General features: G+C 40.8%; 5 protein-coding genes across 7 annotated transcripts; 1 reads left to right on the plus strand and 4 right to left on the minus strand.

The window, feature by feature from the left end:
* Positions 1 to 4,700: 4,700 nt before the first annotated feature.
* LOC108596892 (SUN domain-containing protein 1) lies at positions 4,701 to 11,643 on the minus strand. Of its 3 annotated transcripts, XM_017983077.2 has the most exons (7): positions 11,519 to 11,643; positions 10,649 to 10,827; positions 9,382 to 9,780; positions 8,756 to 9,321; positions 5,702 to 7,216; positions 5,531 to 5,643; positions 4,720 to 5,469 (listed from the first exon to the last, which is right to left on the minus strand). In XM_017983077.2, the coding sequence occupies exons 2-7, from the start codon at positions 10,804 to 10,806 to the stop codon at positions 5,257 to 5,259; spliced, it is 2,964 nt and encodes a 987-aa protein (XP_017838566.1). In that variant the 5' UTR covers positions 10,807 to 10,827; positions 11,519 to 11,643; the 3' UTR covers positions 4,720 to 5,256. The 3 variants fall into 3 exon arrangements, with proteins under 3 accessions (XP_017838569.1, XP_017838566.1, XP_017838570.1); XM_017983081.2 differs by lacking the exons at positions 4,720 to 5,469; positions 5,531 to 5,643; positions 5,702 to 7,216 and adding an exon at positions 7,627 to 8,291 and having other exon boundaries at positions 11,519 to 11,621; XM_017983080.2 differs by lacking the exons at positions 8,756 to 9,321; positions 9,382 to 9,780; positions 10,649 to 10,827; positions 11,519 to 11,643 and adding an exon at positions 7,428 to 7,474 and having other exon boundaries at positions 4,701 to 5,469.
* A 133-nt stretch (positions 11,644 to 11,776) lies between these two features.
* LOC108596895 (anaphase-promoting complex subunit 15A) lies at positions 11,777 to 12,345 on the plus strand. The gene is made up of 3 exons (XM_017983083.2): positions 11,777 to 11,980; positions 12,037 to 12,124; positions 12,179 to 12,345. The coding sequence occupies exons 1-3, from the start codon at positions 11,864 to 11,866 to the stop codon at positions 12,316 to 12,318; spliced, it is 345 nt and encodes a 114-aa protein (XP_017838572.1). The 5' UTR covers positions 11,777 to 11,863; the 3' UTR covers positions 12,319 to 12,345.
* Positions 12,346 to 12,446: 101 nt separating this feature from the next.
* On the minus strand, positions 12,447 to 13,749 carry LOC108596894 (succinate dehydrogenase [ubiquinone] iron-sulfur subunit, mitochondrial). The gene is made up of 3 exons (XM_017983082.1): positions 13,687 to 13,749; positions 13,006 to 13,439; positions 12,447 to 12,938 (listed from the first exon to the last, which is right to left on the minus strand). Exons 1-3 carry the CDS (start codon positions 13,747 to 13,749, stop codon positions 12,545 to 12,547), a joined length of 891 nt encoding a protein of 296 aa, XP_017838571.1. The 3' UTR covers positions 12,447 to 12,544.
* A 283-nt stretch (positions 13,750 to 14,032) lies between these two features.
* Positions 14,033 to 14,639, minus strand: LOC108596000. Its single transcript, XM_017981285.1, has 3 exons — positions 14,433 to 14,639; positions 14,246 to 14,303; positions 14,033 to 14,184 (listed from the first exon to the last, which is right to left on the minus strand). Exons 1-3 carry the CDS (start codon positions 14,560 to 14,562, stop codon positions 14,037 to 14,039), a joined length of 336 nt encoding a protein of 111 aa, XP_017836774.1. The 5' UTR covers positions 14,563 to 14,639; the 3' UTR covers positions 14,033 to 14,036.
* A 222-nt stretch (positions 14,640 to 14,861) lies between these two features.
* Positions 14,862 to 15,501, minus strand: LOC108595958. Its single transcript, XM_017981245.1, has 3 exons — positions 15,338 to 15,501; positions 15,147 to 15,204; positions 14,862 to 15,085 (listed from the first exon to the last, which is right to left on the minus strand). Exons 1-3 carry the CDS (start codon positions 15,462 to 15,464, stop codon positions 14,938 to 14,940), a joined length of 333 nt encoding a protein of 110 aa, XP_017836734.1. The 5' UTR covers positions 15,465 to 15,501; the 3' UTR covers positions 14,862 to 14,937.
* Between the last annotated feature and the right edge of the window lie 379 nt (positions 15,502 to 15,880).

Genomic DNA, 15,880 nt, shown 5'->3' on the forward strand with positions numbered 1-15,880 from the left:
CCTTATGACAAATTGCTGTTGTTGCAGTGTATGAAAGCTGCCAGCTTCGATAAATTGCAGGCACGTAAATAAAATGCAACTGCAACTGCAGCAGCAGCAATCACAGCTCAGAACTGTGTCAACAGCAGCAGCAGCAGCAGCCATGGCAAGTGCTTTACCACTGAAAATTTATATATATGCTGCGCATATGTGCTTAAGCATCATGTGGCAAGCGGCATAATGATGTGGCAGGCGGCACACTTGCTGCCTGCAATAACTGCGGCCGCACTGATTAAGCGCCGTAAGATTATTATTAAAATAAAAGTGCGGCTGCGTCTGCAGCAGCAACATTTTAATATTTTAAAAGCTACTTTAAGCTGGCAGCGTCAACATAATTATTACGCATACGCAGTGTAACTTCGCCAGCAAGCGCTAAACTTACAGTAGCCATAAAAAACAGCATTCCGAACTTAAATTAGCAGACACTAATACGAGCTAATTATGAAAACAATTGAAAAACAATTATCAACCGCAAAAACGTTTACAGCAGTGATTAATTTATTTCCAGCAAAGCGATTTAAATTAAAGACTCATTTTTATAGCTAAAAAAAATATAATGAAAAGTGGAAACTTAATTACACATTTTTATTGAACTTCAGTTTTTTATTGGTCCTCAAAACAAAATTCCCTAAATATTTAACCATTCAGTTACTTTTTCTACACAACTGTCCTTTGCTAATACATGCTAAAATTTAAAATTTTAAATCGCTTTATACTAAATACATTTTTCCAAAGCTTGCACTCAGCGCCACTGATAGTTTATTTTAAATTGTTTGCGCTTGTGCGTATTTTTTTGTTGTTAGCATTGTGTCTGGCTGTCATGCACACACACACACACACACGCATACACTCGCGCATAGCATGTTACATGCAACAGTTTTAATGCCACACAAGCCAGCCATACAGCTAAATAATTGTTTCGCAGCTTAGTAATAACTATTTACGCTATGTATGCAAACAAAAGAGAGCAACGAAATAGACAACAAATTAATGAAAAGCTGTAAATAACACACATCGACTAAATAAATATTGTTCAATGGCTACATAATATGCGTTGAAAATATTTCGCATTACTATAAAACGCATAAGCAAACAGCGAGCGTTAATTAAAAATCCAAATAGAGTGTCATGTAAATGCAAAATAATCAAAAACATTCACAATTAGCTTTGAGCCTTTTATGCTTTTAAAACAGTCTGTCAAATTGAAATCTGGCTGAGCTAAATTTTTAATATCTCAAATGCATTTGCTGGAAACAATTTACAAAGGGCTGAAAAGTTCCATGAGTTTTCAGCACAAGTAGGCGTGGCAGATCCTACAAAGTATGCAATTATATGTTTAAATGCAGTTTGTCTTTTTACAGCTCTTGCTTTTATGTTGTCTCTCAGTCTGCAAAACTGCATCTTCTTCGATGTTTGAAGTTCTTAAGCTTTAGCTTGTGTCGCTTCTAAACTAACAAACAGCAACTGCCTATTTTCATTGCCATTTTAATTTATACTAAGCATAAATTATGCAAGCTTTGTTAGCAATTGTTTTAATGCCTCTACTAAGCGACTGTGTTGTTGTGTAAGAGATTTACGAATAATTGATTTTTATTACTAGCGAAGATAGTTTATTTCAAAGCTAAAGCGCTTTAAGCGCGTGCTAAGCGCCGACCATACGTTTATTATGCCATTTGTATCTATATGGGGCTTTCAGAGCCCGTTGGATTTCAATTCATTGTTGTTAGCAAAAAGTTGCTCGTAAATTTAGCGCTGACAAAAACTGAAGCAGAAACTTCAGGCACGTTTTAGTGCGCGCGAGTCAGTCCACAGTCGCCTTTGTCTGTTGACGCACTTCTTCTAATCGTAATTGATTGATTGATGGATGGCTGGCTGGCTGGCTGGATGAATGAATCTATGTAGGTTTGTAGTGTGGACTAACCAAAGCCAGCTGCTCGCCGCTGGCATTAAAGCAACTTTTGGCTGCCAATAGTCGCACAATTCGGCGCGTTTAATCTTTAATTAAGGGCAACCGATAGACAAGTTTTAGTAGCAGCAGCAGCATAGGATGCTCCCACCAACAGCTTAAGTGATGCGTTAAGGCCGCCTCAAACTGGCTTGCGGCTGACTCGAGAAAACTTAAGCAAGAAATCTTTTGACAGTCAAGCAATTTTACGAGCATTGCAAATAAATTGAGTTACGAGCGAACAGCATAAAATGCCAAAGGGCGCAACTGAAACAACAAATATGCAAATGGACACTTGACAAAGATGCTCCATGCAGCCGCAGCAGGCCAAGAGGGCCAAGTGCAAGGGGCAACGAGAGATCGAGGCTTAAACTCAACACGAGACAAAAGACAAAAGGCTGGAGCCAGGCAGTTTTCGACTCCGAAAGCGAAAATCCCATTAAAATTCAATTGCCTGTAAATGAAGTGAGGAGGCAGGCAGGCAGGCGAGCTTATGGGCTGGCTCAAGCTACGGCTTCAACTCAGACAGGGCCAACGGATGTTGTTTGTCACTTAATTAAGGTTAATGTGCTCGACGGCCAAGTCTAACTGACTCACTGACTGACTGACTGACGGACTGACTGTCGGCAAGGATTAACTTTGGATTTGTAAAACAAGTTTTATGCGTAATTTAATTTCTAATGAAAATATCCTGGCAGTCGAGCTGTGGGCAAAAAGCATTTATTGCATTTGACTACGGCATTTAAACTCGAAAAGGATACGACTTCAGCTATTAGACATAAAGGCCAAATGGCTTGTGCCAAACGTGTGACAAGTTTATTTCATTATAACTGTGCACAAAAGCAAACACACACACATACAGCAAATGTCTATGTGTGCGCCTGTCTGCCACAAATGGCAGCCAAATGCCGTAAAATCAACTTTTAAGTTGTGTGAACAACTTAGCCAAACGGACTGTGAAATGATTTTAAAGTTTCGACTTGGCAAATTTAATTATGGCTGCAACTCAAACAAGCAACACTAACTAAGTATTTGGCCTACTGCAAGCGCAAGCGAGATGGCTATAACCGAAAAATTTGCAAAACAAAAGTTTATACAAATATATGCGCATAAAGAATGTTGATTGTGCCTGCGGCAGCTTGGGGCATAACAGATTATGTTGCGTTGATGCTTAAAGCCACATTTAAGCGCGACTTTAAGCCCCAATTCTCAGCTCGCTCGTGACTGTCGCCCCAATTGCCTATAAAGGTCGCCAACAAGTTTGCCATTTACTTCTTTTGCCGTTTGCATATACTGATTGTTCAAAAATACTTGCCCAAAGTATTTCATATTACGCGGCCTGACATGCTTTATCAGAAACTTCTCTGTTTGTCTCTCCAACTTTCAGATAAGCGCACAGGCAACATTGATGCCCCATGCACATAAAAGTATGCTACGATTTTTATTGTTTTAGCACACTTTATGGCACGCTTAATGCTGAGCGCGCAAATAGATGCGCGCAAATTCAATACAGAGCGAACAAAAGCAGCAAACAAAAAAAAAAAAAAGCATAAGTACAAACAAGCCAAAGTGTAAAAGAGAAAGCGCAAAAAGTAGCTTAAGTTGAAAAAGGCAGTTTTATTTTTAATGCCGTTGCTTAAAAACTTTTCTCATTAGTCACTATTTTTTAAGCTACACTTTAATTGTTGCACAGCACACACACACACACATACATAACAACAATAAACTTTGCGAGTAGTTAAAGTTCTTACACATTATTTTTTCTTTGCGCCGCAACTCAAACAGCGAACTCAGACTTTCTGCTGCTCTCTCGTTCTCACACACACAATTTGCAACTACGCAAGATTTGTGTAAACAAATTAAAGCTAGCAGGTGCAAACAATATAAAAAATATAACATTAAAGCAGCTAAACTAATGAGCTTTGCAGTTCGACACAAGCACAAGTTCTAATGAGCCCCAAATAAATTTCACTTACAGCAGCAAAAAAAATAAGTGCGCAGCTATTTAAATTAAAAGTTTTTTTTTGAGCTTACTTTGCTGCTTGTTTATTGGCCCACTAAATTGAAGGCGCGTACATGTGTGCAGAGAGGCCGGGGCCGGCGACCAAGGCACGTGAGCAATGACTTGAATTCGGCATACAGGCATAGACATGTTCATTGCGCCCACCAACCCCCAACTAGACTACTAGGCTACAGTGCAATTCCATCTATGTAGCTGGCAAAATGTAGCAAATACGCAGTTGAAGACGCAACGTCTGCTTTTGTCAGTCACTCCAGGCAGCAGCAGCAGCAGCAGCGGCTTTTAATTAAGTGCGTGCCATGGCCTCAACTGCTTTTGCCTTAGACTTACACACACACATACATGCACACGCAAGTATTTATGGTTGCTTACAAAATTTAAATAACAAATTTTGAGCAGACATTTTGCAATTGCTGCTGCTGCCGCTGCACATGGCCATAAGGTATGTTGGCCAAATTACAAAGCTGCACACAAAGTGAAACAGTTTAATAGTAAATAAAGCGTTCTAATTAAACTAAATGCCAGTCAGCTTATTTCGTGTAGAATAATGCAGCATTTTAATTAAATTGCGCTTGAGTTTTAAGTCTGCTTAAGCCAGACAAAAGTGAAATAATAGCTGCTGGGCCGAGGCATGTGTGGGTGCAACTCATTTATTTTTTATCATTTAAGGCATAAGAAATTTTAATTACAATTGATTTTGTGCTTAAAATCAATATACATAATTTAATTTATAACGTAAACTATTTTTGGGCTTCAGTTGTGCTTAAAACAAATTCTTGTTGTGTGTATTGAGATATGTAAATTCAAGCTTTGTAATTCAATAGTTTGCCAGTTCTATGGCATTTACAAATAATTCATTATTCTGTTGTGTGTGTGTGTGTGCTTAGCTTAATGCATAAACTTAAGTAATAGCAAGCATATGGCCTAATTAGTTGTGGTTTATCAGCCTATGACTATTAAGTTCTGAAAACGATATACAAAATGGCAAAAACACATTAAACCTAATTCGAACGCTTGCAAAATAAATATTCTAGTGGACAACAGGCGTGTCCTAAGCATAGCATATATATATACATGATATTATGATACAAAATAAACACTTACAGACTATAGCCTGACATTTAATAGTTATAGTTAGCCTAGGTTTTAGTTGGGCGCTTGCTATTGATTAACGTTGAGTCTCCTTTTTAAGGCACAGTGTTATTCCTATGTACACCTGACTGTAGTTGCATTTTATTAACTGGGCTTAGATCTATGTGGGTGTGGGCTTGCCGTGCACACGGAAGCGATACAGACACGTATAGGTGGGCTGGCCGTGATTTGTTTCGATGCGCAGCTCAACGATCTCATAGGGCCGAGTGATGTCCACATTTTGTACTGTAAAGTATTGCAGCGAGGCGTCGTTGTCCTGATACTCATACTCGCCAAACAGCACGGGATCCTGATCCTTCTCATGCTCCAGACCCTGCGCACAATTCAAACTCAATTAGTCAGCGCGTCAGCAGCACAAGGCGCAGTAGACTTACCCAAACTGTAAAGTTGCGTGGCGCCGAGTCAATGCGTCCCGTAGGCGACAAGCTCTTGGGTATGTGCTCCAGCGTAAAGCCGCTGACATAGACCAATGAGTTCAGCTTCAGCACTGCAAAGCAAAAAGTATTAAGCTAACTAGCGAGTTGCTGTATTGTATTAACACTTGCCTAGAAATCCGGGAAAGCCTTGAAAGGCCCAGCATTCGCCAGGCTGCACATTGGGTGAGATGGCCACTCTGGGCGTATTGGTGGGATACCACAGCGGTATGCCAAAGACGGAGATCTGTGCCGACTTGGTCTGATAGCTTTCGGTGCAGCGTGTGGAGAGTATTTGGCCGCCGGCTGACTCCAGCGCAAAGTCCACTAGGCCTGTTTTGTCTGCATCGTAAATGGCGAGCACCGCCTTGACTATATTCCTAACTTCCTGCTCGCCCATTTGCACTTTGATCGTAGCGCTGCTCTCATTGTGTTTGGCTTCAACGGCGGACAGTATTTCATGCTTGAGACGCTCGCTTATATCGCTCATTAGCATAATGCTGGAGCGTTCAATTTCCTCACGTATGTGATTGTTGGTGCGCTTGTTCAGCTCGAGCAGCTGCTGCTCCAGATACTCCTTGGCCACAAACATGCTGCGCACCCAGTTCTGCAGATCCACATCGTCCAGCTTGCCCGCCATTTCGCCATCTGCGCTGCGCTTGAAGCCCAAGATTTCCACAAGCGTCAGCTTCACCTGCTTGTTGAGCAGCGCAAACTGCGACTGCTGCAGTGTAGCCAGCTTGGCCTCAATCTCAGCCAGCAGTCCGCTAAAGCGTGTATCCTGCGCCAGCTCATGCTGCTGCATGCGCGTCAACAAATCGTCCTGGGTCAGCTTCAGATTGCTTATGGACTGCTGCAGATCGGCATTCTCTGCTTGCTTATCGGACAGCGCTAGCTTGATAAAGACAATCTCTTTGTTTAGTTGATCCACTTGCTGCTCCGCCAATGGCGCTGCATGCAGTTGCTGCTGTTGCAAGGCCGCGCTGATGCGCTCATCTACAAACTGCGCCAGCTGCGCTGAGCTTAGCAAACGCTGCAGCAGCGCTGTCAAGTCAAGCTGCTCCAGCTGCAAAGTATAATGATGCTGCTCTAGTTGCAGCTCCGCCTTGACCAGTTTGGTAAACTCTGCCAGCTGCGCCGGCGTTAACTTGACGCTGCCCGCTTGCCACTCGCCTGCCTGCTGCAGTTGCAGCTTCAAGCGCAAAGCCAGATCCGCCAGCTGCTGCTCGCTTAGCTGCGTTTGTTCCACAAATTGTGCTAGATTCTCACGCAGCAGCTGCGCAATGATTTTCGTTTGCTGCGGCGACAGTTGCTGCTGCTGCTGTTGTTGTGACGCCGCCTGTTGCTGCAACTTCAGCTCCACCAGCTGCTGCACATAGCTATTGACATGATTCAAAATATTCTCATACTCCTCGGGCGTCAATGATTTCTGCATCTGCTGCTCCACTTGCGCCATTTGCAACTTTATGGCGGCAGCATCTTGCACTGGCGCTGCACGCCACTCAACTCCTCCTTGCAACACCGTCTTAATGTTCGCAAACTGCGCACGCATTGCTGCAACTATGCTTAGTGGCAACGGCAGCAGCGCCTTCACCTGCTGCACATGTTGCACGCGTTGCTCTGCCGGCAGCCACCACCACCAGCATGCTAAAAGCAATAAAAAGTAAAACATAATTAGTTGGCGCTTTAAAATGTGAACAACAGCAATATCCTTCTACATTTGCAACTTTGTCAATAGAATTTCGAAACAACAACAAAATCTGATTTTTGAGCTTGCTCTTTAAGGGTCGACGCACAAATGCAGAAGGATAGAGTTCTGTGATGCTGGGCCAAACTAATTAATGAATATTTTACTTACCATTTTTTCTATGCTGCATTGCGTGGCATTGTTCAACAAAATGGCAAATAAAACAAAACTATTTTGCGTACGCATTAATTGTACTTGATATATATTTTGTTTTAAATTTTATGCAAATGTTTGCTAACATATTAAAATTTTTGTATAGACAATTACAAAACGCAAACAAATTAAGTTACAAAAAAATAATTGAAAAGTTGTTTAACAACAAAAAATATTGTTCGACGAAAATAATTACAATTAATTTGAATGAATTTTTCGAACAGCGGTGCGCACTCTCTCTCTCTCTATCCTTCTCCATTTAGCGTCATTTGATTGAGGTTGGGTAAAGGGACAAAGGTGATGTATAAGTATGTATGTGTATGTGTGTGTGTATGTAGGTGGGAACATAAATGTGAATAATTTGAACTGATTGCACTTGTGTGTTAAGCAACACAACAGAAAAATGCTTGAATTTGTACTTGAAATTATGCTTAGGAATAAATGAAAGAGTAATTTAATAAGTTTTTTCTTTTCTTAGCTGAGCAACTGCTGCAGCAGCTCGTAAACAAAACGAAACGAAAATTGCAGCAAGTATTCTTTAGACACGCTCATAATAGACCTCATTGTCAGGCTGAAACCACTGGCGACCCTTGCTGGCCACATTCTGACCAATGGTCTTCAAGTACAACAAATAATCATCGGCCCAGTCGCGCACGCGCACTGCCTGCTCCACAGCCTGGCTGCGCAAGGACTCGTACTGAGCGGCATTGAAATACTCGCCAACATTAATTTTGGGCAATTCGGGTAGTGTGAATGTGTTTAGGTTGAGTTTGAGGGATTTGGGTGGGAAACTTTCATTGGGATGTAGATAATAGTAAACACCTGCAAATGTTTGAAAGTTGCCATTAAATATCAAAGCCATGCGCACATATCAAAAAGCATAAAGTGAAATATATATATATAGTATATATGCATTAGTTGACCGTGAATTTTATACAACCAACGTATAATCTGCGGTTGACGTCAGGCGCTGTCAATGACCACAGGCGACTAGTTTTATAAATAAACTGAGCATAAGGTGAACTATATGCATGTAAAAATCGCGACAAGGTCAGACGCATATATTAAATATATATTTTTTACTTTACATTGCGGTTATTAAAAGCTCAAACAGTGAGCGCTCGCTAATTGAAATTTAAATATTACAAACTGTTAAGCTATTTAGTTTCAATACCTTTTGAGATATTAGTTTTTTATCTTATATATTATTTTATTTGCTATATTTTTTATTTAGCGAGTGCCCACTGTATATGTATATTGCTGTACTTATATATATTCTCACTCACCCGCTAGCAACAGCAATGGCAACAGAATCAGCAGCAGCAGTAGAAAACGCTTCTTGGTCTTGTTCTCTGCATTGCTGGAGCGCAGCAGCCAAGTGTCCAGGCTCATGACGGATACAATGCTAATGTATATATAGCGTAACAGGCTACTAAAACTTCTGACCAAGAAGCCACTTTGCTGCTGGCGCTGCTGATTGGCATAATAGTTGTGATATGCATTGGTTTCCGTCTCTGAGATGTTGGTCACGCGATTCCAAGTGCTGCTGACAGTGCTGACAATCACACTGATGAAGCGCAGTAGCCACCAGCTCTGCTCTTGCTTGCCAAACTGTGTAATGTCCACCTCGTCGCCAGAGTCGTAGTTCAGATGTGTGGTTGTCGTCTTGGTTTGATAGCGACGGCGTATGAAGTCCTCCTGTGTTGGATTTCTGTTGATCATGGAATTGACGCGCTCATCATGATGCTCCAGACTGCGACGCGACATGTTGGGCATGGCAATAATGCCAGGCGCTAGCTGACGACGATGCGGCGACAGCTCCGAGTAAGTATAATCCGTTTTGGGTGTTTTGCTCCAAGTTAAAAACAAACAAAGTTAGTCTGGCTAACAGCGCAAACGCTGAGCTACTTACTTCCAGTACTCGCCCGCATCTCTGTACTCAATGTAGGCCAAGTGGTCTTTGCTTAAGTCGCCATTGCTGCGTTGGCTAGCGCTCAGCTCCTGCGCTGAGTTCAACACATTTTGTGTGGTTTCCAGCAAGTTGCGTGGCGTGGATGTCACGGCGCTTAGATTGCTAAAGGCATTGCCTATGCGCTTGCTCGTATTGGAAAACATGCTGGTTACACTGGATGACGTCGTTGTGGTGGTGCTTGCCTTGCTATGCAGCTGCTTGCGCTTGGACAAAGGCGTTGTATCATCACTGGAATAGTCCGATGTTGCCTGCATATTCATCTTGGAGCGCATGTTTTTATTTTTTCCGCTGCTGCTGCTGCTGGACTTGGTTTCCACAATGTGCTCCTCCACAATGGTTCTGTAAATAATTTCAGAGGTTAGTTTTGTTTGACACATCAAAACAAACACCAAAAATATGTTCATAAACGTATTACAAACAACAAAAAACGCGTCTGACCTTCAAATGCTAACGGCCAGAAACAAAACAAAAAACCAGCCAACGGCATTTGGCTTTACAAAAAGCGAGCACATGAAAACGTATCTCTCATGGCCAAATCAACAAACGCGACGCGAACGATGACGACATCATTAGATAGCAACACATTAAGCATTTTAAGCTTCAAGCATTCGACATTAATATAACTTACGCGCCAAAATAAAAGTTTAGCTTGAATGGAAAATGCTCCATGAGCACGTTGACTTTGATTGCAAACAGTGCTGAGCATGCCATGGAAGTATGTGAAGATTCATGGCTGTATCTTTTAGTTTTAAATATGTGTATATAAACATAATAAAACAAAATTAAATTAAAGATCAGAGCGAAGTATTTTCATTGAAAAATCATCTAGTGTAGTGAAAGTATCTTTAAGATATATTTCCGCAGTCACTGCTTTAAGGTATTTCGTGACTGCCTGTTACTGGCTGCGCATATCTGTTTGTTTGATATACTTCTATATGCTTATTTCAGTTGCTCATTTGAAATTGAAATTTCGCGTCGAGTGTGAATAACAAGCAGATGACGTCATGGTCACACATACAAACGCACCACACACAGCACATGCATGTGGTTGCTAGCTAAATTGTAAGTGTATTGCGCGTTTTATTTATGACGCTCAAGCGTTTGTTTAATTATTTTCTAAGCATGCGAGCGAGCAGCGCTCTTCACCACTTTCTCTACTCTTCAATTGTAATTGGGTTATTTTTAGGCTATTTGCCGAAGTACTCACTGCACATTCGGTGCCATGGAGGGTTTCTTCTTCTTATGATGCACATGCCCCTCTTCTCCGGCATGCTCGCAATTCTCATGATCGCAGCTGGAGCGCAGAAATGGCGTCTTGGAGCGGGAACGCCGGCGCGTTTCTATTTGATAAGTTTCTTCGCTCATGGCTGCTTAAGACTGTTTGCCCTGCAAATGAAATAGATACACAAAAACAATTCAATATACAGCGGGGGGTGGGGGAACTGTATGTTTGTTTAAAAGTGTGCGTGTGTGCATGCAAACGGGCGTGGGTTGTTTACATTACACAGACCGCGTAGATTTCTTTTTAATGCTCGGCAATTGGTAATGAAACTGCCTGTCGCTGACGAAACTCTTTGTAAACTGTGCCTATTTCTTTTAATGCTCGACTGCCCATGAATGTTTTTTAAAATTATGCAATGCGTGTGTGTGGAAATGAGCGCATTTGCTTGAGTTTTAATTAGATTGCAATGAGAGCGCAGCCGATGCTAAATATAAATTCACAAGCTGCAGCACAGCAACAACAACGCGCGCATTCTTGCCTTGCCGGTGGGCTGTGCAAAAGTCTCAACGCAATAAGGGCGCTCCACTAGGTGCACAGTTTTTAGCTCATAGCTAGGTGTGGGCAAACAGTTAGACTGCTGCGTGTGTTAATCAATAATGTGCGTTGTGTTCTACATTTTCAAGCAGTGAGTGGCAAAGAAGTTTCTTTCATGGTGAAAACTGTGAAAATCCAAAACAAGTTTTCCCAAGACCGCGGCATTTGGCTGCGTCACCAATCACGGCGTCGTTTTTCTTAACACGCGCACGCCCACATATTCACATATATATTGTTATAAATACATAAAAATCGGCTTACTCTTAGCACATTCAAGTTCTTAAACACAATTTCACAATTTTCTTTCAATAATTTTGCACAAGTTGTTGTTAACGCGGCGCTTTAATAATAGACTTTGCGCAGCGAGAAGAAAAGACCGACAAATTCGGGTGACCGTTCAATAAGCACGTATTATCCACCACAAAAAACAAAATTATGCGTGCAGAGCAGATTAGCGAGTATTATCTACAATAATATTTCGGATGCATAGTGCAAACAGTTTAAGAGGCGTCAGCAACACACTGTCATCCAGCATACAAATAAAAAAACCAAACAAAACAATTTTATGAAGGATAATAATACAGAAATTGTAGCTTTTCGCCAAACATGTCAATGATACCGTTCTTTCCAAGCTTAAAGCCTTCGGTGTCGAATCAATTCTGGCTCGACATGGCTGATGATGAAGTACAAACAAAGCGCTATGAAGATGAGCGCAGGGCATGGGTAAGTTGCCTCAAAACATATCCTTTTATGATTATTTACAGAGTTTCTATTACCAGCGTGCAGCACTCAAAAATGATGGCACGGATCTGCAGCCGCTAGGCAAAGTACTGACTATTCCTGGCATTGAAACAGACGATGAAGACGGTAAGTGCACAAGTCAAATTCTTGTCAGAAGCCCACTTATCATTTCCCTTTTAGCCAATGATGATAGTGAGGATACCGACAGCCATGATGAGGAAGATGACGAGACAAATGATCGTGTCATTCCAGTAACACAGGATTTCTTTTCTGCCGACGATATACAAATGAATGAAGAAACCTCTCCCACAGCTCCTTAAAGGAAATTCAGCTCTTAATTTATATAGACGTTTAAAGTATTTTAGCAATTACATAGTTCCCTTTATAAACTGTAATAACAAATATTGGGTCTATTTTAAGCTTAAATAAATTAAAAACATAAGCAAAATAGTTGCAGGAGCGCGCACTGGTTATAGATTATTATCATTTGATGCTACAGTCTACTGCGGGTTCACAAACAAGGATCTAGTAGGTTTAATCATCATTTTACTTGTGCAGCGCTGCTGTCTCCAGTTTCGGCGCCGGCTTCGAAGCCAAGCCGGACAACAATTTCTTGATTTCGGCAATAGCACGTCCAGGGTTCAAGCCCTTTGGACAGGTACGCGTGCAGTTCATGATGGTGTGGCAACGATATACGCTGAATGGATCCTTAAGCTTGCTCAGACGCTCCTCGGTGTTCTCATCACGAGAGTCAATAATCCAGCGATATGCCTGCATAAGCACAGCGGGACCTAGATATTTCTCTGCGTTCCACCAGTACGAGGGGCACGATGTGGAGCAGCAAGCACACAATATGCACTCGTACAGGCCATCCAGCTTGGAGCGATCCTCAACAGATTGTAAGTACTGAGCCTTGCCCTTCTTCTCGGTGGCTTCGTTTCTAATAAATAAAAAAAAACAGTTAAATTTATTATAAGAGTTTAAAACGGACGTTTATGATTACTCACTTGCGCTGCAGCCAGGGCTGAATATTTCTATACTGCTCGTAAAAGTTGTTCATGTCGGGCACGAGATCGCGCACCACATACATATGGGGCAAGGGATACACCTTCAGGGGCTTGGCCGTATTGGTGTCTATCTTGCTGATGCATGCGAGAGTGTTGGTGCCACCAATATTCATGGCACAAGATCCACAGATGCCCTCGCGGCACGACCGACGGAAGGTCAATGTAGGGTCCATTTCGTTCTTGATCTTAATAAGCGCATCCAACACCATGGGTCCGCACTCGCGCAAATTGATTTCATAGGTCTGCATATAGGGCTTCTCGCCGGCATTATCGGGACTCCAACGGTAGATCTCAAACTTCTTAATCTGTGGCTCCTTTGCCTCTTTGGGCTGCGCCTGCTGTTCCAACTGGGTTGAGTTGCTAATTGCACGCAGCTGCAAAATAAACAATAAATTAGTTTACTCTGTCACGCTATACCAATTTTGTAAATTGCTTAATGCAAAAGGTTTACATAATAGCTATTTGCGATAATCTTGCGTCGCATTTAGTTGACATTTTATCTTAGGGCGTCTCTTTTTATTATCAATTTTGGTTGTTCTTATATAATAACACTATCAAAAACACATGCCCCTTACACCTGGGCGGCAAGTGGAGCCTAATTTAATGCAGCCTGATGCTCACCTGATGACGTGCGGCCAAGGCGCTGGCACGGTGAAGTACTTGTCTGGCTTCGTTGACCAACATGATTAGTTATTAGAATTGGAATTGAAACGACACTGCGCTTGCAATTTTAAAGAGTTTTATGCAAACAATTCGTTGTTTTCCTCTCGGAAAAGTTTAATTTGCATACAAGAAAGAACTTGTACGACTAGCGCTGCCAGATTGTTTGTATCACACATCGATATGAGTGGCAGCTCTAGCGCGCAACTATCGATGGCGAATACACTATCGATACTTTATCAACATTTAAATTTGAATTTAACATCTTTTTAAAATTTATTGGTATATAAATTTAATAAATTGCCTAATGGTTAAACTTGGCTAATAGTTTCTACAGCGCCTGCATGAGTTTGTTCAGTGGTTTGCTGCTTTACAGTGTCTGGCAAAACACTCGGCTCAGCATTAGCAACGGGTGCTGCATGAACTGGCGTCTGCCATGAATTTGGCTGTTGCTGCCCACTGTAATAAAAGATAAAGTTAATTAATTAATTGCTTCTGTGGATTAAGATTATAAACTTACTTATAGGTGTGCACTTGGTAAACATATTGCTGATTTGGCTGATTGGCTAAAGGGGGTGCTGTGAATGAACTCATCATTATTTTAAAGTATTAGTTATCAATTTGAAAAGTTGAATAAAACAAATTTTAGAACTTTTGTTTCACCAAGCTGATAAGCTCAAACTTGCTCATACTTGTAGCTAACTCACCTGGGTTTCGGCTAATAACATAGCCAACATTTGCTTTTGCCTTTTGGCGACGCCTATACAATACAACAACCGATATTACCATAAATAATGCGTAGGCAGTGGCTATCGTAATTACAAATGCAGCTATCATTTTGATATAATCAAAAGGCACGTGTGTACTTTATAAACTCTTCGCACAAACTGTTTACTGTTGCATTTTAACATTATGTTCACTCCCATGTTTCATTTCTAATCAATAGACAATACAACTTTCGATAAGAACTGATAGCAAGTTATATGTACATATATGTAAATATAAAAAATAAAAACAATGACAAAAAAGCGAGAGTAAGCTTTGCGCATCATTTTCACCTAAGCAACCATAATTCATATAGTCTCTCAATTCTAGCGCGCAACTATTGATAGCGAATAAAATATTAATAATTTAAATTTGAATTAAACTTATTTTTTAAATTTATTGGTATGAAAACTAAATAAATAATTGCTTAAAATAATTGAATAATGCTTAAGCTTGGCTAATGGTTTCTACGGCGCCTACATGAGTTTGTGCAGTGGTTTGCTGCCTTAGAGTGTCTGGCAAAACACTCGGCTCAGCATTAGCTACGGGTGCTGCATGAATTGGCGGCTGCCATGTATGTGGCTGTTGCTGTCCACTGTAATAAAAGATATAGTTAATTATTTTTATATTTCTGTAGATTAAGACTATTCACTTACTTGTAGGCTTGTGCTGGGTTAAAAATTTGATGGTTTGGCTGATAGGATTGAGGGGGTGCTGTAGATGAAATCATCATTATATTGAAGCATTAGTAATCAATTTTAAAAGTTAAAATAAAAAAACAAATTGAAGCACTTTGGTTTTGCCAAGCTGATAAGCACACATTTGCACAAATTTCTAGCTAACTCACCTGGGCTTGGGTTAATAACGTAACCAACATTTGCAGCTTCCTTTTGGCGACGTCTATACATCACAACAATAGATGTTAAGACAAATATTGTGAAGGCACAGGATAACGCAATTATAAATCCCAGCATTTTGATATAATCAAAAGACACGTGTGAAATTTACAAACTCTTGACACAGACTGTTTACAGTTGCTTTTTAGCATTGTGTTCACTCCCATGTTTCATGTCTAATCAATAGCCAATACAGCTTTAGATAAGAACTGATAGCACGCTACTTGTATGATGGGTTGTGTTTATACATTTTTCTGTGAAATACTAAAATAGAAAAGACGTAAAGAGTGTTTTTATTATCTATTTATATTTTAACAGTGTATTTTTTACTCTTAGTCATATAAAATATAAAAAAACAAAAGTGTGTACGGGCTAATTAGCACCCAATCGTCAAAAGTGCATTTAAAGTTAACTGCGTACAACTTTTGCTTGATAATAAAATTAACGCGCCTTCTATAATGCAACTAAGTTAAAGCAAAATTTAATTAGGCGTA

Source organism: Drosophila busckii, chromosome 2R, assembly GCF_011750605.1.
Source record: "Drosophila busckii strain San Diego stock center, stock number 13000-0081.31 chromosome 2R, ASM1175060v1, whole genome shotgun sequence".
NCBI classification, from domain to species: domain Eukaryota; kingdom Metazoa; phylum Arthropoda; class Insecta; order Diptera; family Drosophilidae; genus Drosophila; species Drosophila busckii.